The following is a 24,736-nucleotide window of genomic DNA, read 5'->3' as shown; positions in this document are numbered from 1 at the left end:
GATCGTGCGGTCGAAGACCTCCGTTGGCACACCGTGGTTGAGTACCTGGAAGAAGCCGAGCATGCGATGGGATAACTTTTTCTCGAGAAGGACTGAGTCAACTACAGGAAGACCGAGATCATGTTCCGCTAAAGAAAGGAGACTGAGATATGTGACGAGCGATGGCTTCTCATGTCTTTTCTTAGTTGTTCACTGATTTGTGGTGAGGGTCAGAAGAGCTCCTGTCTGAGAGAAACCGTCGCATTTTGCAGATGCAATTTTCATAAATTTTGCAAAGAATACCGGATGTTTGCAGCGCATAGAAAAACCCCTGGAAAGGCAACTTGATCCCGGGGAGTGGGAGTGTGAATCGTGAGTTCTTGCTAATCTTCTTCTAGTGACCTCCTATATCGAGCAGTTACTGTTCATGAGCTGTTCTGCGTTATGGATCTGTGAATGGTAGCAGCAACTACATCGACTTTAGAAGGAATACGGGTGCTTGAAGTGCGATTATAAAAGGCGTAAAGCATCAAATTCAAATGGCTCAACAGGAGCACGATGTCGGAAGTCATCGTCGAGGTCATGGAGCCGTTGAAGACAAACTCTATGTGGTCTCCGAGAAGGTATACACGTACAGGGATCTCTACTCACATCTTTCCACTGCCAAACCATTCGGCCATTTCTTCATCGTCCTCATAGTCTGGTGATTCTGACTTCCTATAATTCTGGATGAGCGCGGCTCATCTGGATTTGCCTTTTCCTCTGTGGTCATTCTGCTTCTTTCCAGCATCTTCAACTTCGACCTTGCCCCTTTTCCGTGTCACGAGACAAATCGCTCACGCCTCCTGCAATTGGAAAATCTAGAATACCAGAAACATCGTTCATTGAGTATGTCAACTTTGGTTTCTCGGCGACCCGTTCTCTTCATGCCCAGATCTCCACCTAGTTGCGACTTGCATTTGACTATTCAAATTTATCTGTTTCTTTGCCCCATTTGTTTTCTAGGATACTGCCTTCCTTTTCCAGTGGCCATGGGAAGGTTACAATTTTGAAGATGCAGTACTCATTAGCGAACATCTGGTATAAGAAGATATTTATACTTCTTTTCACATACAGAAATATGAAATTCAGACTCATCTGTGTAAACTGTCCATCTCGTGCATTCTCGCTGTCGAGTTCTTATGTCTGTGAATTGGTTCAGTCTCTGGCAACGAGTTAAGTAGACAAACTTCGTCCATCGCACAAGTTACGGTCACACAAGGAATATATAAACAATAAGTGCAAATTAACCACTACAAGAACAATAATAACACAAGGTTAAGTAGAATTTAAGGGAAGAATCCAGTATTTCCTTCATTATTATAAGGATGCCTCTTATTCTTTTATCACCATTTCTGGCCTACGGACCTCTCAATCACGCCCTGTAGTAGTTTATCAGACTTTTCCCGTCCAACTCCTTAGTAAAGAATCTCCTCATGTATTCGCTGAAGGTGAACTGCCGAAAAGCAGCAGGCTTATCTGAGGACACAAGCTCTGGGAACGGTCCGTACTCATTCTCCTGATCACTCGGGTTGCAGAAAACTGCTATCGACACACGTGGCTCTCGGCTGGGGTTGGCCAACACTCGGTGGTCCACGCTTTTGTACTCGTTGTTGGACATGATCTGAAAAATTCGAAATTTACATAATAAGATCTTCATTTCATGGTAGAATGTTAACCTAACTTACTCAGGAGCTTTGGAGAAAGTCCTAGTCTTTGATGGCAGTTCACCTGAAGGATGTCACCAATGTTTACAACAAGAGCCCCTGGGATGGGCACCACATCCACCCACTCGTCGCCGTGCTTCACCTGCAACCCACCGATCTGGTCCTGCAGTAGCAATGTGATCACTACTGGGTCTGTGTGGGACGTCAAGCCAACTGTCAGATCAGGCTGGGGACAATATGGATAGTAGTGCCCCACCATGACCCTATTCTCCAAGCATGTCAATTCCTGTAGCTTGCCGGCACTCAATCCTAGCCCCTCGCTCAACAGCCCCAAGAGGAGGCTCCCCAACCGTTGAACCTGCTGATTCCACTCCAACACCTCATTTCTGCACACCTCGGGGATCTCTTCCACGTCCGCTAATTTTGGCCCCAACATTATTTGGAGCGTGTCCCTGTATTATTATTATTATGGGCGAGCACTTTTAGGCTCTGTACAAGTCGGAACCTAGAACCTCCTCATTTTTTAAAAGTTGGGACTTACATTACATATCCTAAAATTTATCTCTCACAAGTTTCAATATCAATTCTAGGATCAACCCTCGGCTTCCATCTGCATTATTAATCGAACATTTATAATGAATCATCTTTTTAATGACCACCATTTTTTTTCTACAATCAACTCACTACCATTTATATTTAAACAAACGAAGATGGAGCATTCACGAAATAAAAAGTCCAACCATAAAATGGAAGTTTAGATTGGACCGCACCATCACACAAAGACATATATCAAAAGAAACACAAAATTATTTCAAATTTTATCTACTTGGAATTTGGACCTTTCTCGTTCAAACAGGTTGCCAATTTTTGGAACCTAGAACCTATCCTACATATTTTGAAACCTAAAAGCGGATAAATTCTCACCGGTTCTCAAATTCTAGGTTTAATTCTAGAACCCTACTCATCCCTACTTATAATTTCGTGCATTGGTTGAAGTAATTCTTTTCTTTTGTTTGTCATTGTCTTACTTTCGGTCATATATGATATATCAGTTCGTCTCATTTGCCAAACATTTGACACGATCGTATTGGTAATTGAGCTTTTATACAACTAATTATCATCAAAATCATGAAATAGTACCAAGTCAATTGAAGTGGTTCGGGGCTGACCTCCAGCTAGCCGCTTTGGAGTGGAGCAAGTCGAGGTTGGAGAAGAACGCAACGCCGGTCTCCATCTCCCTCCGGTAGATCCTTGCCTTTGCCTCCATCGGCTGCTCATGGAAGGCCTTCACCACCGCGATCGTGCGGTCCAGGACCTCCGTCGGCACGCCGTGGTTGATCACCTGGAAGAAGCCAACCTCGCGAGCTGCACGCCCCACTTCTGCAACAACGGAGGGCCGCTGGAAGGAATCGCAGCAGGAGAGGTCGATGGTGGGGATGGAGTCGGGCCTGGGGCGGGTGGGCTTGAGGGTGGAGAGAGTCTCGGGCGGGTGGACGAAGAGGGAAGGGAGGGAGGTGAGGCCGTAGTCGACGAGACCCTTGACGCCAAGCTTGGATTCTTCGAACTGCTTGAGCTCTTGGGCTCGGTTGAAGGCTTGTTGCGTGGTGTCGGTGACGCCCATGGCTGTAGTCTCCGAGTTCTGGTTGGAGCGAGGTTCTGGGATCGGGTTGGATAAGGACGTCGCGTAAGGAAAGGGAAGAACGAAGAACGAAGAAGCGATGTGAGGGAGACAAGAAGAGACACCATTCACATATATACGCTAACCCTATGTTTGTCGATGATGTTCAATGCTGACGTGGCAAAATTGTATTGATTGTCATGATGATTAGTTCTTTTAAAAATTCCGTGAAACTCCAATACTACGTAATTTTTCCGTTCGATATATGTTTTGAGCGATTATAGCGTCCACGGAAGGCTCATATGATCTACTCTATCCACAAAGACAAACCAGTGATATCAATTTGAATCAATTTCTTCAGACTTTAATGGTTGAATTTCTTGCAATCAAATTGCCTATTAGATTGGAGCGAATAGTTTATGATTAGATAGATTGAAACACATAATTGAGATATATTTGAATGTTTTGAGAGTTAAGTATGCCCTCCAGAGACTTACATGTACTTGAATCATGAGGCTTGACTCTTTTCATCTCACAATAGTATAAAATTTTAAATGTTTTTTTTTTTCTCAAGTGACTTTTGATTGATATGATTTTTTTTTTTTTTTTTTTTTTTTTGCCGATAAACCTGAGATTTCTAATTCAAAACTTGTACTAGAACCTAGAAAATGAAAAATTCCCTGACAAAATTTTAATTGGGTGGTTCAAGTTAAAGGTTGTAATATGTTACGATTCGATCGGTGGGTTTGGACAAATTAGATATTGATAGACAGCTCATGACAAACGCCTCGTAGCAAAACAGAATAAATAAGTAAAAATAAGTTTAGATAGAGGAGTATGTTGAGTTCGTTTATCTTAAGACACTAAAAATTAAATACCATACTAATAATTTACTTAACATATGAAATTAACTTTACCAAGGGGTCATCTTAATAATGAATATACTAAGTATGAAATGGTTCTTATCTAATCATTAATCTAATAGAGCTATTAAGAAATTTTTTTAATAAGCTTTTATATTAGTAATTAAAAGAATTCAATGAAAAGCGACAGACTGACGTAGACATTATATAAGATTCAAAGGAGCGTGAGCTTACGACCCCATTCGACTTGGGGGACGAAGGGTACATTTTCCAACCAAAAATAAAATTAAGTAATTATTTTCTGGGTCAATTATAATGAGTTGCAAGTGGCAAAGGAGAAGACCTTGCTCCCTCTCTTGCCCTTGTAACAAGTAAGGGCGCGTTTTTTATGTTTCTGTTCAAAATTATTCCCGAAAAAAAAAAAAAAAAAAAAAAAAAACTATTTTCTCGTTTGGGGAACAATTTTTGACCGAAAGAAAGATGCGTTTGGTAAACTTGTTCCGGAATAAAAAATGAATAGAAACACATTTGGTAAATTTATATTCTTTTTTTTATTTCTTTTAATGTGTTAAATTTTTATTTTATTTTTCCTTTTTTTCTTTCTTTTTTTTTTTTCTTTTTTTTCTTCTTTTGGCCAGCAGCCTCGCCCGGCCACGGCGAGGCCAAGCCCGGCCGTGGTTGGGCGAGGCTCGGCCTCGCCTCGTCGCCCGGTCGTCGGCCATGGCCGAGGCCGGCGACCAAAAAAAAAAAAAAAGAAGAAAAAAGAAGAAGAAAAGAGATGAGAGAGAAATTATGTTCTTCAAAAGTGTTTTCGGAACAGAAAAATAACTTCTTTTTTCTTATTTCTGTTCTAATTTTGTTCTCGAAAAAAAAAAAATAGGTTTTGAACAAAAACGCAAACAAACACGTTTCTATTCTTCTTTTGTTCCCGGGAACAAAAAAACAAAAAATTTGTTCATAAACAAAAAAAAGAAATACAAACATGCAGGCCCTAAATGGTATCTTACGTGAAAATTCACATATATTTTCAACATTTTTCCTTTTCTTTTCTAAAGAGTTATTAGATTTAATATGGGGAGAATTACCAAAAAAGTCCTAAATTTTTTGCAATTGTGCTAATTCAGTCATAAACTTATTTTTTTTACCAATCGAGTCCTAAATCTTTTACAATTGTGCTAGTTCGGTCTTCCGGTCAAAATTGGCTAGCTGGGCGCTAGCGACAATTTTTTTAATAATATTTTTTTTTGAATTATTTGATTAAACTTATCTTTTTACATTTTCTCTCTCTTTTTGTCCCCTCCCTCCTCCTTTCTTCTTCTTCCTTTGGCTTCGGTGACTAGCCAGCCCTCGTTGGTTGCTGGACTGAGGCAACTGGGCGAGGGTGAGCTTGCTGTCACTCGATCTGTAGAGTGTGGGCTGGTTAGGCTGGCGAGCTGCTTGTTGTACGTGGGTGGGGACACCAAGAGCCCCACCATCGATTGCGGAAGGCGGTGATGTAGAAGAGCAAGCAAAGTGCCGTGCATCCTCATCAAGGATTGCAACAACCCCAACCTCGGCCTCAAGATCAACACCACCTCGCACTCAGCCTCGCCCTCCAAGTGTGGCACCCACACTCACTAGATCGAGCGACGGCAAGGCCCCCTCGCCGGATCTAGTGAGGGCTCGCCTTGCCATTGTTGGACGAGGACTCCATTGCCTAATCTAGTAAGGGCTCGCCCTATTAGTGGCTAGGCAAGCTCACCTAGCCGCCTTAGTCCGGTAAATGACGAGGGTTGGCCGGCCAAAGGAGCCAAAGGAATAAGGAGGGAGGAGGAGAGAGAGAGCAAGAGCAAGAGCAAGAGCAAGAGAGAGAGAGAGAGAGAGAGAGAGAGAAGTGTAAAAAGATTTAAAAAATTAATAAAATAATTCGAAAAAAATAAAATATTATTAAAAATTTGTTGCCGGTGTTGGTTGGCGGCCACATTAGCTTAGATTAAAAAATTAATAAAATAATTCGAAAAAAAAAAAATAAAAATTAGCCAATTTTGGTTGGACGGATTGAACTTGCACGATTAGAAAATGTTTAGGACTTAATTGGTCAAAAAAATAAGTTTAAAATTGAATTGGTATAATTGCAAAAGGTTTAGGACTTTTTTGGTAATTATTTTCTGGGTCAATTATAATGAGTTGCAAGTGGCAAAGGAGAAGACCTTGCTCCCCTCTCTTGTCTTTGTAACAAGTAAATGGTATCTTAGAAAAAAATTCACATATATTTTCGACATTTTTCCTTTTCTTTTCTAAAGAGTTATTAGATTTGATATGAGATCGCTCATTAAACTCCTTTATTTTCTATTCAAACTAGCTACTCAATTAGTGGTTTGTGGGAACTTGTCCATATGCATTTTTTTTTAATTGTTAGGAACACTAACGATCCAATAATTGATATGTGAAAAGAGATGAGACTTGATTAATAGTGATACATATAATTTTCTAGAGGAATATCATATTAGGGTTTATCAGAGACGGAAAAGACCTTGCAATATTATGTATCCTAAGCGCGTAAAACATAATAGAATAATAATGATTTTTAGAGTCCATTTAGGAAAGTTATATTTGAAATAAGTTGATTTGAATAATATAACAAAGTATCATACAATATAAATAGTCCATATGTTTTAACGATTCGTAGAATTTTAGGGAAGAATCTCGTGTTTCCTTAAGTGGATCATTAGCAGCCGTCGTCCACCCTTGGGGACCACTGGTGAAGGTCGACTAGGGTCGGGTGACCCCCGATGAGGGCCATTTGGGTCAAGCAAACCTAGGCAGCCCTTGCCAACGCAAGCCTCGTGGAGGCTGCTCAACTCCAACAAAGGGCAGCTAGGTTGTGCGACCAGCACAACCCCTCGCTAGGGTTGCCGCACAACCCCTCGACTAAGTCACTCAACCCTGGCGAGAGCCAGTTGGGTCACGCAAACCTAGGCCCTTGTCGACGTGACTCTCGCAAAGGTTGCTTGACCTTGATGAGGGCCAGCTGGGTCACTCGACACCAGGCAACCCCTTGTTGGTGTCACGTGACCTCCGAGGGTCGTCTGCTGTCTAGATCGGGCAACCTCAGTTGGCCTCATGAGGGTCACACGACCCAGACAACACTAGCCTAGGTTGTGCGACCCCTTAGTGACGATCGCGTGACCGTTGACGACGGTCCCTTGGGCCGTTGATGATGTCGCCAACCTCTCTTTAGCCCATGGTCAGACCCTCGCAGTCAAAGCAAACAAGCTGGCCAACCCTAGGGAGAAGAAGATGAATAGTCGCAAATAAGGGCAAAGTTGGAAAATCAAAAAATCAATGAGGATAAAATTGGAAGAAATTTTTTTACTCCCCCTGCCTTTCGAGAAGATTGAAAGTCTAAGGTAGCCTAGGACTTGCCTTGAGCTTTCGGCCTTTCAAGCAAATTTTGTTTCAAGGTGGGTTTAAAAATTTTTACAAACACCCAAACATTGGCCCAAAGATCCTTCGACACACAAAGTCCCTTCCCAAAGCTAGTACCAAGCGCAGCCATAGTACATTCTTTGCAAGTGCACCGAGAATTCTAGAGATTATTTGAATGTCGAGACAGCTATTTTCTTTTATCTGGCTATAAATAGCCGAAGAGAAGTGATTGTAAAAGGATTGAAAAATTTGACAGAGAATGCAAAACACCTATTATTTGCTGCTTTTTACATTTACTTTAATCATCATTTATCCTGCAATTATCTACAAGCCCCATTGATTTATCTTTATTCATTGTTATGGCCATTAGAGTAGAATTAATCATTTCCTTTTCAACACATAACCTGATATACAAAAAAAAAAAAAAAAAAAAAAAGGTCGAATATTCAACTTTCGGTGAAAGATATTTTGTCTAAGAAGATTCTCGGTGAAATAGTAATTAATATAATTTTTTATAAGATTTTTATATATAAAGAAAATAAAAGGAAAAATTCTAAATAAGGGTTTAAAGTAAATATTGTTTAAATTAGGGCCCGAATTGTTCTTATTTTATTAAATAGGAGCCTGAAGTGAACATTATTTCTAATAAGGGCCTAAAGTGACTATATCAATCTTAAATAAGGGCTTGAGCTTACTTTCGATAAAGAGCAATTTTGTCTTTTATTTAAAAAAAAAAAAAATATTAAAAGAAAAAAAAAAAAAAAAAAAGGAACACACATGAGAGGGATGGAGGCCCTCGCCCTTGGTTGATGAGGGTTGCCAACCCTTGCTTTGGCATTGACAACCTCGCCAACCATCACTGCAGCCCCATTGGTGTTGGGGTTGATGTACGTCAATGTCGACAACATTTTTTTTTTTTTTGGAAAATGAAAACATAGGCATAGTCGACTAAATAATTTAAGTGGGAATAAGGTGGCTTCGTTTGGTAATATGGGATGGTGCTATTTCCACCTCTTATATGTCTAAATCCACCCAATTTACTATAAAGACAATATCGCCTAAGATAAAGAAGGGCGTGAACTTTTTGTACGTCGTATGCCTACTTTTTTTGAAACATTATGGGATGGTGCTATTTCCACCTCTTACCTGTCTAAATCCACCCAATTTACTATAAAGATAATATCACCCTCAATTATTCAATTGCAGTTTAAGTGATGGCCCCAAACTTTATATATATTATGTAGGATTTAGTTACCAAAAAGATAAAAATCATTTTTGTCGAAAAGAGAAATTTTCAAGAAACCTAGTTCTTTTCTACATTGTATATTCCTAAAGTTACTATAGCTCTTACATGCTTCATATAAAAATCAGTCCACAATGTTGCTCCTATGATCTCCTTACTCAGATCTGATTCCCATCTCCTCACCGCTAGATATTTGGGAATTTCGTTGAACTGGTGATCTAGAGTTTGGTCAGGTGATCAATTGTGCAAGTATGCTTGTTAAGTGTTAACAAGTGAAGGATATCTTCACACATCGACATAGTGAAAGATATCCACCTACAATTCTAATTTCACCCATAGGAGGAGCTTATCGTATCTCATTCATAGCCAAATATTAGATTGTTACAAACTGGCATAGGCACAAATTTCACATGAAATTTTAGGAGTCCCATATGTCACAGCTTAAATCGTTAAGACATGGCCCAATATGCTTAATATGCCACTGACACAAACCATGACAATGATCTACATCTCTATCCTCAACTAATACATCTTAATAGTGAAATTGATTAGGCCATTGGAAGCTGGAAAAGAATAGGGTGTTTCCCCAAAATTGGGCTTCAAACAAAATTCCCACATGCCATTAGGATGGATCTGGTGAAGACCGAGATCGTTTTCCTTGGATTTGCAGTGAGTAAGCGTTACTCCTTTGGGTAAGTTCGTTTAAGATTTGGACATGGGCTTTTCCAGCTATCCATAAATCTCCGGAGCAAGCTTGCTCGAGGGCAGCAATGAGGACGTGGTCATATTTGTACTGTTTCTTTTTTTCTTTTGACAAACGCATGCAGAGGCACGGTGGACCAATCAATTTAAGGAGGAATAAGGTGGCTTCATTTAGTGATGTGGCAAGATGACAAATTTGAAGGCCACTTACTTTGGCAATAGAGTCATGTGTCGAGCAAAAATCTATATTTATTTCTGTATACATTTATCCATGCTAGGCATCCGATTTAGAGAGCCTTGATGTCAGTACGTCAAATTCATTTATAACTTCCAATTTTGAATTTATGTTGATGACTTGAAACGTGGGATAAATATTTGTCTTCAACATTTGTTATTAATCACATTTGTGAATTGGACATATCAAATTATGGTCACCATATGCTTGATGGTTTGTCTGCAAGTGATTTAAATCACTTCTGTTCAATGTGTCCATTAGTATAGGAAGAAGAAGAAGAAGAATACCTTTGATTCAATGTCTCCAATACTTTGTCCGTGCAAGCATAGATCGGTAGAGCCCATAATTTCGTATGGAAATGACGTCTTTGAGTGACCAGGCATCTGCGAGGGTGAGTAAACTTACGTTAGAAGATGAGTGAGCGAACGTGATATGTACAGATGAATTGAAAATCCTCGCGCATATGGAGGCAACTCTTCCCCTATTGCATAAATCGTGTCTGAGACGATGACGAAGGGAAGACCGTGGTGCAGTTTTGCCTTTAAATCCACATCAGCTTACTAAAGTGGATAAATTGCTTGCATGAAAATGCCACATCAGACATCTAATGATGATTGTGGATCAAGGGTCAATGGGGGCAAGATTTGGGATACAGGTGGAAATTGATAATTTTTTTAGATAAATAAAATTTGGGCCAGATTCAAAATTAGATCAAAAGTTTGTGCCTTTTTTTTTTCATGAAATTAGGCCTTTTTTTGTGATTTTCAGTCAATTTTAAAAAAAGAGGCGCTTTCTCATTGAGTAATTATTCTCCATACCATCCCATGAACATCTGTCTTTATAAAGCCAAAGCCCATACGATCTATGAATTTTTGATATCCTAAATCACCCAAAATGTCATCTAAGCCATTTTTAATAGGGAAAAGCCACACAAAAAAAAAAAAAAAAAAAAAAAACTCTAAATTTTGCGTACTATTATACGTTTGCTTCAAACTATTTTTTGTGATTGGAAAAATTCCAAACTAGAACCTCTAAAAAAGAAAAATCAATGACATCAAAAACCCTAACCTATACATATGCAATACATTTACTCTAAACTATTTTTTTTTGTATGGATAAAATTATCATACAGATATAAGCTTAGGGTATTTTGGAATCACAATAAGAAATTTGGGTCACATTGTATAAATTTAAAATAAATATATCATTTAGGTAGAAGTTTTGAGTTTTTGATGTCGTAGAAAAATGTTTGGGATAGATATATTACAATTGGCATAGTTTAAGGTTTTTTCGTGACTTTTACTCTTTTTAATAATAGTATGAATAATAATATTAAGAATAATTTGTAATAAATGTTCTCATCTCTGAATTTTCTAAAGTAGGTGCGTTTCACGACTTTTGCTTTTTGACTTTTGTAATAAAGTAGGTGCGTCCCATTATCCTCAACCCTTTCATTCGAACATATTAGTTTTTCTCAACTTACTAATTTTGACACGTAAAATTCATATATAATTTATCCATAATGTTTTAAAATACATGCTTTTATATATTGTTGGGAAATAAAAAAGCATAATTTTCTTTAAAATAGTCAATTCAATTTTGTCTCTTTTACGCCAATCAACTTTTTTATAATGATGTTTTTCTTTTGGTTGAAAGTCTTTCACATTGATGTTGAAATGTAAAATATTATTTCAATTTCAATAGATTATTGGAACTCCTATGCAAATCAAAATGTCTATAGAGATGGGGCCCGACTATTCTATGTTACATGTATCCAAAAAACCAATAAAACTATTAGATAATGAGTTGATAAACAAAATTAAATTTCTAAATGTGCAATCACATACTATAACTCATTCATTAGAATTTGTAAATCAATATCAATCTATAATACCCATCTCTTTGCTTATAATTTTAAATTAGTGACCAATGTGCCACGTAAGCAGCCAATTTTTTTTTTTCTAAGCATCAATGGATTCGATTTCTAAGGGTTCTAAGGATGCTTTTGTCACTAGATCATTAATTATTTGTCCTCCCAATCAATTCTTGCTCGGCGATAAATTTCTTTTATCACATTGGAACTTTTTATTCTCTAACCTTATCAAGCCAAAGTGTACTATAACTCTGATCAATAGAATTTGCAAATCAAAATTGATCTATAACCTCAGTCTTCTTAGCTATAATATTTTATTAGTGACTGACCATTTGCCAAGTAAGCTGCAATGTTTTAAAAAATTTCTAATTATTTAATGGATTCAATTTCTGAGAGTTTCAAGAATGCTTTTTTTTTTTCGCATGGTACTATAATTCAATCTTTAGAATTTGTGAATCAAATCGACCTATGACTTCGGTTTCTCTAGCTATGATGTTTTATTAGTGAGCGGTCCTGTGCCACGTAAGCCGCCAAAATTTTATATCTATATTTCTAATTAGCGACCGACCCCGTGCCACGTCACCCCTGCTCCGGCACACCTAACTCCAGCAACAAGCAACAAGGCCCATTTAAAACAGTCCTCGCCTACGATGGTGGAGGTGGTTATAGAGAGAATGGCGCCGACCGTGGAAATCAACGGCCTCAGATTCACGTACCCGGGGATCGACGGCCATCCTCCGCCTGGGTCCAAGCCCCTCATCGACGACTTCTCGCTCACCGTCGATTCCGGCGACCGCTGTCTCCTCGTCGGGTCCAACGGCGCAGGTTCGTTTCCGCTCAGAGCATGTCTTGTTCTGCCGGAATTTTTGTTCTGGGGTGTCTCCGGGTCTAGTGGTGGACAAGTATATAGCGACCTCGTCTTGTTAAGAAGGCGTGGATCTCGGTTACCCTGTTGAATTGGGTTGTTGGTGAAGCTGTTTTGTCATATAGAATTTGAGTTTGGTGGTTGATGTGTTTCGGATTTCGGTAGCTGGAGATAGTGATTTGATTTCAGAGGAAAGTTGGGTTTACTTTTCAAGAGGGTGGAATGAACGAATTCTTATGCAAAATGTTGTCGATATCCATTGGGACATTGAAAGATTGGGGAAATGGCTTTGAAATGGTAATTGCGAGAGTGTATAATTTGGCAAAATTCAATGATGGGCATGTGCGGTTTCTCGTTCGAGAATAGTAATGTAAAGAATCCAAAGAACCACATGACATTCTCATTCGAAGCAGTGCTTGTGACCGTGAATCGGGGATATGCTTTTGGCCATTAATGTGAATTCCTTTCTGCTTTGCTCGCCATCGGGTGATGCTTGTGACAGGTAAGACTACTATGTTGAAGATATTAGGAGGGAAGCATATGGTGGATCCTCACATGGTCCGCGTGCTTGGGAGATCGGCATTCCATGACACGGCATTGACATCTTCTGGGGATCTCTGTTACCTTGGGGGAGAGGTGGGTTCTCTTCTTTCCTGATCTTGTTGTTGGACTGCACACTTCTTTGTGATATTGCGTTTGCCCTGATGGCGATTCTGAAAAATTGTTGCTTCCGGTTGTAATATCTGTTCTCTTCTGCTTTTTATGATGAGTTGTATGCTACAGCTTTGCATTCTGCGATTGGTGATTAGAGGGAGAGATTGAGTCTGATGTGATTATTTTCCTTCTCCAGTAGAGTATACAATTCCTGATATAATCGTTTCTTGTTTCCTTTTCCATTCCGCAGTGGAGACGAGAAGTTGCTTTTGCGGGCTTTGAAGTTCCTATACAGATGGATGTCTCTGCTGAGAAAATGATATTTGGGGTGGCAGGTATAGATCCACAAAGAAGAGCTGAGCTAATCAAGGTGAAACATTAACTTTCAGGACAGAATATGATTTAAAAACAGATTTTTTTCCTCAAAAAACAATTGCTGAATTTTAAAGTTTATACCAAATGTATATGTTGGACATTGATAAAGTTTATGCAAACAGTACATATGCTATGATTTTTATTATTTAAGAGAAAGTAGATAACTTGGTCATTTGATTTTTTAGGTGCTAGACATTGATTTATCCTGGAGAATGCATAAGGTTTCTGATGGACAGAGAAGGCGAGTCCAAATCTGTATGGGACTCCTCAAGCCATTCAAGGTGCCTGCACCTTTTAATTCATGCAAACACGGAGCCCAAATTGTTCTTTATGTTTGAAGATGAGGAAGATGATGTGCTGTTATTACAGTTTTGCATTTTGGATGTTCTTGTTGTTTACTTTTGCAATTTTTGGCCTTTTGGGTACTTATGAATCCCATCCTTCCATAGGTGCTTCTTCTTGATGAGATAACAGTGGACCTCGACGTGTTAGCAAGGGCTGATCTTTTGAAGTTTCTCAGAAAGGAATGCGAACAGAGAGGGTCGACAATTATCTATGCCACCCATATTTTTGATGGTCTAGATGATTGGCCCACACATATTGTATGTACTTATCTACTTCTCCACTCAAGTTCATCATTTCTTCTTCTCTACTCCAGTGCTGGGATAAACTATAAAAGGTTGTGTGGCATATTCTGTGTCAAAGCAAATTTATCGCTTCTTTGCCTCAGGTGTATGTGGCTCATGGAAAGTTGCAGTTAGCAATGCCGATTGATAAGGTTAAGGAGAGTAGCAAACTGTCTCTGATGGTAACTTTTCCTTTCAAAGCAATTTCATGTTTTTTTTTTTTTTTAACTTGGTCAGCATGGATGTTTGATCTATCATGACAACTATCTTTGCAGAGGACGGTTGAGAGTTGGCTGAGGAGAGAAAGAGATGAGGATCGGCAGAGAAGGAAAAGAGAGGAGGACAAAGGTCTCCTGAGTATGAACAGCAATTGATGGAAGCCGGGTCACTGGTGATCCGGCTTTCGTTGCTGCACGGCCATTGAATAATGGTTGGCTGGTGGAAGGCTGCACTCTACCATTGCTGGTGAAGAAAGTTGCTTCTTCAGCTCAAACAGAGTTCTCAGGCAGTAGTCAAATACATACATTCTATAACTTTCAAAGCAAAATAATTCCTTGATTGATGGAAGGTTAGCTTCAGAGGTTTCCCAGGTTTTACCTTTATATTATCAACAGATTCGATAGTCTAGGAAAAACCATCTGAAAGGGGGAAAGTATTCAGTATTGTTTTCTTCTTTTGGCTGAAGAAAGTATTCAGAAGCATTTTGCTCTTTTATTTGAGATATTTCAGTTTCTTATTCTTTTTGTTTGTTATCTATATGTTTCCATATGATGGGCTTTGCAACCTTTTCCTATTCGACTAGTCCTAATTTGGCACCTGGGGGATGAATTGTATCATCTTATCTATTGCTGTATACGAAAAAGAAAAGTTAAGTTCTGCATTTGGAAAGGTGTTTTGATTCTGCTGCTTCGTGAATGTCTGCTGTTTAGTCTGATGCAATTTGATTGGCATTTACTTGCGAAAGGACTTTGGATCGTGATCTGTGAGACTTGGTAGGGAGTGATAGTCATGGATCATGCGAGTTCTCGGAAATGGAAGAGCTTTGAGGGCTTTTAGAAATGAAAAGCGCATTGCAGAAACTAGAGTTGATTTCTCCATAAATCTTTTAGTGCGCTATTTCTTAATGCAAGATACACAGATAAAGCTCCTTGGGTTTGCATAACAGCGGAGCTGACAGAGACTCGGAACCTAAAAGAAGCAGAAGATGCATAAACATGATCAGATGCCTGAGAACTATCGAAACAGCTGCAAACTTTGTTGATACACAAACGGGGAAATCAAATTTCCCAGCCACGATTAATCTTTGTCCTTTGAATGATGGTAGAGACTGAAATCCAATGGAAATCTTGGAGACTTGCCCTCGTTTTCTCGATTTTCAAGAGAACTCAGTTTAACAAAGGTAACAATATTCTCACGAACGTGAATGGTTTCGATTGACTTATTGCTTTTCAAAATCTCCACTGGGATATTGTTTTCCAATTGTTGGAAATCTATAGTTATTATATGCGAGAGAAGTTTTGTCCACGGCAGCATACATATTGATTTTGCCCTGTACAACATTAATGCAAGTCTAGAGAAGAAAATTTCCTCGAGAACTGAGAGTGACGTGGCAGCTATGCAGGCCCATTTAATCGAGCCGTTTCAACAGATCCAGTAATTAAGGCTCTAATTAACATAGCTTGCTTTGGGCATCGTACCCTCCAGCCCCGCAGCTGACACCAATCCAGTAAGAGGAAAAAAAGAGGAGAGTACTTAAATATTTGCAGATCTATTTAAATTAACCTAAATTTTCTCTCTATTCCTTCACCATCCTACCATTTTTTTATTTATTGGTCATTTGATATTATTTTTTACAGACAACCATCCCATCATCAGTTTAAAGAACAAACACTTTTTTTTATTTTCTTTTTTTTATGTCAAGGCTCAATCAACTCCATGCCTTGATCAATTTGAGTAGAAGCTCGAAGCGCTCTCCCTAGAAAATGTGCGACGCTTTCGTTAGTCCTGGCGACCCGGAATGTAACACATGCATGACCTAGATGAGCACTCAAGAAATTATCGCTGAAGTTGAGTGAATCATCCTAGCTAACACTGCATGTAAAAAACGATTACGAAGAAAATCATTTTCCTTGCAAGCCAAGAATTTTATTTATCTTTCATCGTAAAAGAAACCGTATGCTTTGAAGATAAAAGTAGAGTTTTCTTGATGGAGGTGTTTAAGATGTATTTGGTAATTATTTTGTTTTCGAGAATAATTTTTGCTTATAAATGATTTTTTTATTCTATTCTCAAGAATAATTTTCGAGTTTTTAAAAGCGTTTAGTAATTCTCCAAAATCTTTATATCAGAAATAAAAATGTATTTGGTAAGACTCTTAATTTTTTTTATTTCTTTTCATTTTTAATACTTTTATTATATTTTTCCTTCTTTCTTTTTCTTTTCCTTTCTCTTTTCTTCCTCCTTTGTGGCTGGTTCACGAGGTCTGACAAGCTTGCTGGAGCCTTGCTAGGCCAGGGTGAGGTCTGGTAAGCTCACTAGACGATCGCCTGACCACCACAAGTCTCGGGCTTGTAGATTTGGGTGAGGCCGAGCCTCGCCTAGCCACAACGAGACTCATCCTGCTCAAGCGGCACGAGGTTGGCCTCGTTGTGGCTCCCGGCAAGGCCTAGCTTTGCATCGACTAGTGAGGTCAAGCTTTTTCCGGGATGGGTGAGGCTTGGCCTCGCCTTGGATGGGCAAGATCGACCTCACTTAGATCTACCGAGGCTAAGCTTGCCTAACCACCAATGAGGTTCAGCCTTGCCGAGCCATTGTCAAGTCAACCTCGCCTTGTCTAGACAAGCTTGTCCTCGCCAAATCTGGGCGAGGTCAACCTCGCCCAACCAAGGCAAGGCCGAGCCAACAAGCCTTGCCATAGCTTGGTGTTGCCGCTAGGCCAATAACGCTCCGGTGAGGTTGCCAACCATGGCCAAGGTCAGCAACCAACCAAAAGGAAGAAGAAGAAAATGAAAAAGAGAAGAGAAAAAAATAAATAAATTTGATTCTAAGAATTGTTCCTAGAGCAAGAAGCAAATTTTCTTTACTTCTTGATTCTATTCAAAATCTATTCCTAAAAACAAAAACAAAAAAAAGGATTTTTATTATCGGAAACAAAAAATTTATCAAACGGATTCGTTTCTTTTTTTTTTCAAGTATAAAAGAATAAAATTAGTTGTTCCTGAGAGTTTGCCAAATAGTGCCTTAGAGATACCTCTCCAGGAGAAGAGTAAAAGGATGGTGACAAGGGCGTTAAAGATTTGGCAATAGGTGACGAGCACAAAAGGGTTTGATCCTAATGTTCATGGCCAGCTTCGATGTGATCATCATTCCCACATATCCCGCTTGGACAATGACCATCGCCAGGAATGGCACAAAATCTGCCATTTTCTTTGTTTCTTTGGATTTTCTCTATTATTCTTTGGACGGATCAAAGATAAGAGAGAGAGAGATGACTTGGAACACTTGAGCACATGCATGGGACAAGGTCAACCACCATAACCTACTAAAGGCTATTGTATCTTTCAGTTATGTGCGATCAGTTCTAGGGTGAGTAGGTTCCGGAGCTGAAACTTGGAATTTGGAATCTATCGTATTATAATCAATGCTCAATTTTGACCTCGAAACCTATCTTGCTTTGTTCGAAATCGATTCCGGAACCTACATTGTTTTTCCAAATAAGATTCTAGAATATACTCTAGAACCTATTTTATTTTTTCTTTCCTTTTTTATTTTATTTTACAGCAAAATCATATGAAGCTAGACGAAGTAATTCAAAGTAAAAGATGAACAATAGAAATCCTAATCTAGAAAAAACAACAACACATCTAGATACGTAGTCACGTAAAATTATAAACAATAAAAAATTTCAAACACATAACTTTAAATATAAATTATAAAACTTTATTCACAATTCATTTATTAAAATTTAGTAGAAGAGGAAAGACAAGTGAGGAGTTCCAATGAAGGAAAATGACGAAGGAGTGTTGATGTTAGAATTTTGGGGAAAAAGAAATTAAGATTTTGGCTTTTTAGCTTGTAAAATCAATTCTAAAACAAGGCAGTCCGGTCCCATTTTTTGGTGAGTATTCACTCAGAACCTGCTCATGTACCGGTTATAACCAATTCCAAAATTTGGAACCCGTTCCAAGACTAGTTCCAATGGGAAATAATTCTCGAACTTATTTTTCAGGCGCTCAATCCAACTCTTGAGTAGAACCAGTTTGATTGCACACCCCTACTTTTAGTTATAATTTCATTTGTTATGTTAACGCTCAATATCATGAAAATCAATATACTAGGTCATATGATTGAACGTAATTAGACCTCTAAACAAGTTGGCCATAATAATGCATCGTTACATCATTAGTCGATCATATCATACTCCTAATAATAGCCTATTACATTTTTTAATATGTATCGAATTCATTAATCAGTGTGACTGCCCTAGCTCTTTTTCCATTTTTTATCTTCTTTCTCCTTCTCTCTCCCTGGCTCCACACATTTCATGCCTTCGAGCAACACCAGACAAAGCTTGTATGCATAGTAAGGTTGGCAAAAACGAGGAGAGACCCCAAATATTTGCTTTTGCTTGTGCCATTTCCATGCATGCATCGTCATTGCACATAGCTTAGATAGGCTCATGACGAGAATCTTTTAATAGTGGGTTCATGGTGATCTCTCCCGGAGCGAAATTCATGTAAATCGGCCATTCATTTCATTTGCAACAAGTGCTGGACCCGTGCTAGTATGTATAAGTTTATTTATATGAAGGAATATAATTAGTGGCTTTCAATCATTGACTTGAGTTAAGTTTTTCAATTATGACATAAATCTGGTTCCCGGGCATTAACTCACAGGATTAGTGTCCTATTTAGCTCAATGCAATTGTAATGAGGATGAAAAGACCACAACTCCTTGTAAATAAAATACCAAGCGAGCTTATTTAATAGGATTAATACCATTAAGAGTTGTAAATCAGGATGTTCATGACATAGTGACAAAAATTAATTTCTGTCTCACAAAAATGTCAAACTAGTACCCTTAACACATTTCCTCCAAACTAAATCTCATCTCACTATAGCTCCAAACCAGTATTCTTGACCCCATCCTCCACATTAGATCCCAAACTTCAGACCAATGGTAAATTTGGGTAAGGGTGCCAGTTTGGAATTTTTCGTGCAATGAAAATTAGTTTAGCATAAATATGTCATGGAATACCGATTTAGAATTTTTTATGAAACAAAATTCGATATGGTATAAATATGTCATGGGGCACTAGTCCAAATTCTCGGCCTCATCCTCCACATTCTCTAGCTCCCCAGCCCATCTTCTTACTTCTTTAGACCCAGTTTCTCATCCTTCCTTTAGCCCATGAAGTGAGCCCAAGAATGAAAAAAAATGAAAAGCCCAGCCCACATGTTCTTTTCTTCTCCCTTGCATTGCCCTCGTGTCTGGGAATGGGGAGTGACGGGAACACGAAACCAGCCTCAGAGCTACGGTCGATTGACGTCGCTTGTCTCCTCCAATATATCGTCCATTAGTTGCCGTTCCGCAGCCGCCGACCTCAGCTTCAAAGAACACCGGCCGTGCCCTGTTTTTGCATTGCTTTGTAACCAAGCACTTCAAACCCGAAGATTCAAATATGGTGGAACATCTAACATCGAAGCATCTCGCTGATCAGCAATCGTTGAAACTTCCGCAGTTGGTATAATCAACACTTGAGGCATCACTTTTTGCACGCTAATCGGGGCAAGTTTCTTCTGTTTCGCCATGGTTTTTTGTTCTTCTTCTTTTTATAAGCTTCGAAGGTTGAATTTAATCCATGAGTTTGTGAGAACATCATTTGAGATTGAAACTGCTTTGTGACTATTTGGGCCGATTTTGAAGTTGATATGACGTGCCCAGACCAGAAAAATTGCATTAAATTCGTATCCGAGGCTTGCATTCAAGATACGCACCGCTAGTTCGACAATTTGCTTATGGGAACTGTGCGATTTGATTTTGCATAATCGGTCATTTGACAATGCTCAGACCTAGGATGGATTGGCAACTACTTTATTGATTGCTGAATTGAATCTTGACGCTGCGTTTTTGCTTGGTGTCATGGCATATTTCTTGGACGTTTGTCGACGGCCGGAGACAAATCTTTGAACCGAAAGCATCTTTCCTTTTCCAGCAATAGCTTCAGGACAAAGTCCCATCACGTTAGCTTCCTATTTCCCTTTGTGATAAGTGCATGATTATGTATCGTATGACTTGAGAAATATTAGTTGATGATGGTTTTTGGTGGCCGGAAATCGATGGCCGGCCATGAAGGAACTTATTTCGGCAAGGAGAAGTAATTGCCGAAGATGGTCCGGTGACAGCCGGAATATTGTCCGATGGCGGTGTTTGGACGATCGTAAGCGAAGGTTTGTTAGGGACTGGTATCAAAATCGAACGGAGTTCTGGTGATTATGCATTGGAGGAATGGGTTCGGCGAAAGGGAGCAGAGAAGTCGTCGTGAAGGAGATGTGCAGATGGGTGAAGAAACAAAAATCAAAGAAAAGAGAAGGAACTAAATAAAATAAATAAATACAATAAAAATATCAATAAGAAAGGGAAGAATATAAAATTCTGTTTTATTCTGAGGCGGGTCGAGCCCAGGTCGGCGGATCATGCCAGTAGGGTCGGACCGGTAAATCCAACCCGAACACACTTTCGAATATAATAATAATAAATCATAAAAAATATATTAAAAGTTCTAAAAATAAAAAAATAATGAAAATTCAAAAAATATAAATAAAATATTTTAATTCATAAAATATTAAATCAAAATAAAAAATAAAAAAATTCAGAAAAAGTTGAATTCTTTACAAATTTTACTAGTTCTTAGCATAGTTTTTCTCTTAAAGCTTAGAAAATCCTTAAAAAATTAAAATTGGAAATTGAACAAGTCTCTAGGACTTTACAATATGGATTTTTGGATTGTCATTTCTTTTGTTGGTGCAATATTAGGTTGTTTGTGTGTTACTCAATTTTGCTTAATTGCGCATTTAAATATCTTGAGTGTTATTTTTTCATAATGATTATGGTAAAATCTAAAAATCTTTGATAGGTTACTATGGCATTAGTTACTATATAGTCGAGAGATATGTACGCATTAATTTTTTTTTAGGCTTAATGTAATCAAGTCCCTGTCTAAAATCTCCGATTACGCATGAAACGGTATATTCTCTCGTACCTCACTAGGTTTCTAGTCGATCTAAATAGAATAGTGGCTAACTTCTTATCTAAAATTCACATAGGATTAATTAAATAAAATTGAATGCCCAATGTCATACAATGTATGGGTTTAGAAAACTCCAGTCAATTGAAGGCCATCGCTTGAATTTGACAACACTTCTAAACCTATTTCCTCTTCCTCACAAGGGCAGGTCAGCAACAAAGGATCAATTTATATATGCTTATGTTGTTAAAAAGTGAAGGATATCTTCACACATCAACACAATGAAAGATATCCACCAACTTATTTTAATTTCACCCATAGGAGGAGCTTATAGCATCTTTATTCATAGCCAATATCAGATTGTTACAAACCGGTATAGGCACACAGCCCCAAGAAATTTTACCATATGTCACAAGCATTATTCTTAAGACACTGACCACTAGGGAAGTTGCATGCCACTCACACAAACCTTTACAACGTGCATCTCGTATCCTGAACAAATACATCACGACCGTGAAAAAATGATTAGCCATTGAAGCTCGCAAAAGAAGAGGGTGTTTCAAAAACTGGGCGTGAAACGAAATTCCCACATGCCACTAGGAGGGATCCGCTGAAAGCCGAGATCATCGTCCTGGATCTGCAATGAATGGGCCGTGTTATCTGTGTAAGTCGTTAAAGATTTGGAGACGGAATTCTTCCTCTATCCAAAGATCACCGCAGCAAGCTTGCGAGAGGACAAAGAATGGTCATGAATACCACGAAAGGTGTAAGGGATGTGGTCATGTTTGCACCTCTTTGTATTTTCTTTTTGGAAAATGCATAAAGAGGCACGGTGGACCAATCGATTTAAGGAGGAATGAGGTGGCTTCATTTGGTAATATAAGTAAATACACCCAATTTACCAAAAAGATAAAATTGCCCTTAATCATCATATTGCAGTTTAAAGTGGTGTTCCCAAACTTTTTAGTTTTTATGAAATTATGTAGGATTTAGTTACCAAAAAGATAAAATTACCATGTATATATTGTTAGATTTTATTTCCATAAAATCAATTTTGTCGAAAAGAAAAATTTCCAAAAACTTAGTTCTTTTCTAGGTTGTGTGTTCCCAGATATTAGTAAAACTCTCACATGCCTTGTATGAAAATATCTTGTCAATAATAAGGAAAAAAAGATAAATTCTTTTAGCATAGTTAGTAAAGAGACTTGATATACATATTTTAGAATAGAGAAATTAAAAAAATTAAAGTTCACCTAGAAAGTGAGCTTTTTGATACAAGAGAGACAAAGAATAGATAAGTTATTCTAAGAGCAATGATGAAAAGGAGATTTTTAAGTTTTTTAATATATCAAAGAATTTATCTTTTTTCTTACCTATTGGTGAGGTACTTTACACGGGGTATTTAATAGTACACTAAAAAAGTTCTTTAATATACTTAAAAACAAGACTTATATACAATTAGGAAAAAACGAAGAAAAAAGAAGACTTTGAATTGAATGATTGGAGCTATTTTATCTTATTTGTGTCAACAGATTAGAATTTAATCATATAGGGAGCGTAAAATAGTGCTGCCCAAACATGTATGAAGAGTATATTTTACTTATTAAAGCACTAATATGACAAATGAAGGGCACTTACTATAGCAATATAGTGTATGGAGAAAGAGTCTTTTTTGAATCTATATCTACATATATCTATACTTGGAATATTTAGTGAATTTTGATGTTAGCATGCAAATTCATTGGTAATTCCAATGAAGCATCTTCCATTTCTCATTTAGCCTTTGAATAGCTGGTGTATACTCATACACATATTTTTACCATCCAAGGACTAAGATGACAAATGTGAAAGGTACTTATAATAGCAATATAGTGTATGGATAGAAAGTCTTTTTAAATCTATATCTAAATATATCTATACTTGAAATTTTTAGTGAATCTTGATGTCACTATGCAAATTCTTTGGTAATTCCAAATGAAGCATCTTACATTTCTCATTTAGTGCTTGAATAGCTGGTGTATACTCATCATTAGCAAAATGAAGCATCTTAATCCTCTCTAAGTAAACTATATGTCTACATTTTAATGGGAAATCGAACATAAATCTAAACGAATGGTAGATTTGAGTAAGGATATTGATTTAAAATTTTTGTAAGAAGAATTTGGAAAAAATGTATTGTGGGGCACCATTTTGGCATTTAACCTTCACCATATCAGAACTCTTTATTTTCCAACCTTACTAAGCCGAAGAGTACTATAACTCTTTTCATTAGAATTTGTGAATCGAAATCGATCTATAACCTTGGTCACTTTAGCTATAATTTTTATTAGTGATTGCCTTGTGACACATAAGCAGCAATTTTTTTTTCTAATCATTGTTGACACATAAATTTACCATTTTAGTTAAAAGTTAATCGCATACAAATTAGGAATTAGTCGCTAAAAAAAAAAAGAACACAAAAAGAAAAAAAAGACAACAAAGAAAAACACAAAAGAGGACGCTCGAGGGGCCGGGATAGGCCGAATTTGGCTCCGGGCTCAACCGACCCTCCGTTTTTTCCTCTCTCTCTCTCTCTACGCACCCGGCCCATTTCTCTTCTTTCGAGTAGCGGCTCGTGCTTGTCTCTTGTTTTCCTTCAACCTTTAAGACTCAAAACCCTAACGCAGAGAGGGAGGCGGAGAAGGGGAACCAAGGAGAACACGTAAAAGGAGAATAGAGGGTAAAAAGGAAACTGAGAGATACAGAGGAGAAACCAGAGAAAGCTGATAGAGGGAGAGGAGAGAAAAGGAAGGAAGAGCAACGACGAGAAAAAGGCCGGGTGGCTGCCCGCGCCCGTCCGGCGGCTGCCCTTCGAACGGCGTCCCTCGACGCAAGTTGCAGGACAAGGTGGTCCGACCCACCGCCCGCAATCCAACGCCGGTAGCCAACCCGGCGAGCTCACCGCCGCCCCAGTCGCTCCGCCGCCTCTGCCCCGCCCGCTCATGACTCCGCCACATCGATCTGCCGCCACAACTGCGGCAACTCACGAGCACCGCGACAAAGAACCCGCAAGCTCGCTTGCAACGCTCCTCCGTGCCTCCACTTGCAAAACTCCGACACCTACACCTTGAAGGGCCAAGCAGCCGGCGGAAGCGTCGAACATCTGCGAGCACCGCCGACACTCGCCGCGCTCCGAACGCTGCCCACCTTCGCCAGTGACACCCGCCACGCTCTACTTGTAGCTCCGACATTGCTGCCCCCAATGCTAGTAGATTAGGGCTAGCCGCGCTCTCGCTCTGCCCCCCATCGCAGCACTCCAGCACTTGCCCGTCGCTGCCCGAAAGCCGCCACCACCCGCCGCATT

The 24,736-nt window shown here is 38.8% G+C and overlaps 1 protein-coding gene and 1 pseudogene across 2 annotated transcripts; one reads left to right on the top strand and one right to left on the bottom strand.

Moving 5' to 3' along the window:
- Window positions 1-1,245: 1,245 nt before the first annotated feature.
- LOC104456884 (1-aminocyclopropane-1-carboxylate oxidase homolog 4-like) lies at window positions 1,246-3,401 on the bottom strand. 2 transcript variants are annotated; one of them, XM_039301107.1, is made up of 4 exons: window positions 2,855-3,401; window positions 1,942-2,137; window positions 1,750-1,848; window positions 1,246-1,642 (listed from the first exon to the last, which is right to left on the bottom strand). In XM_039301107.1, exons 1-4 carry the CDS (start codon window positions 3,304-3,306, stop codon window positions 1,394-1,396), a joined length of 996 nt encoding a protein of 331 aa, XP_039157041.1. In that variant the 5' UTR covers window positions 3,307-3,401; the 3' UTR covers window positions 1,246-1,393. The 2 variants fall into 2 exon arrangements, with proteins under 2 accessions (XP_039157041.1, XP_010070067.1); XM_010071765.3 differs by having other exon boundaries at window positions 1,750-2,137.
- Window positions 3,402-12,259: 8,858 nt separating this feature from the next.
- On the top strand, window positions 12,260-14,918 carry LOC120286657 (annotated as a pseudogene).
- The last annotated feature ends 9,818 nt before the right edge of the window (window positions 14,919-24,736 follow it).

This window comes from Eucalyptus grandis, chromosome 8 (assembly GCF_016545825.1).
Source record: "Eucalyptus grandis isolate ANBG69807.140 chromosome 8, ASM1654582v1, whole genome shotgun sequence".
Lineage (NCBI taxonomy): Eukaryota > Viridiplantae > Streptophyta > Magnoliopsida > Myrtales > Myrtaceae > Eucalyptus > Eucalyptus grandis.
This window is presented reverse-complemented; position numbering and strand designations above follow the sequence as displayed.

What these genes read in the sequence shown, in the direction of transcription:
- LOC104456884 (XM_010071765.3), bottom strand. Translation starts at nt 3,306, where the DNA reads ATGGGCGTCACCGACACCACGCAACAAGCCTTCAACCGAGCCCAAGAG. An exon ending in TCCAAAGCGGCTAGCTGGAG is followed by an intron (nt 2,138 to 2,854) that starts GTCAGCCCCGAA and finishes ATAATAATACAG; the next exon opens with GGACACGCTCCAAATAATGT. An exon ending in ACATTGGTGACATCCTTCAG is followed by an intron (nt 1,643 to 1,749) that starts GTGAACTGCCAT and finishes CGAATTTTTCAG; the next exon opens with ATCATGTCCAACAACGAGTA.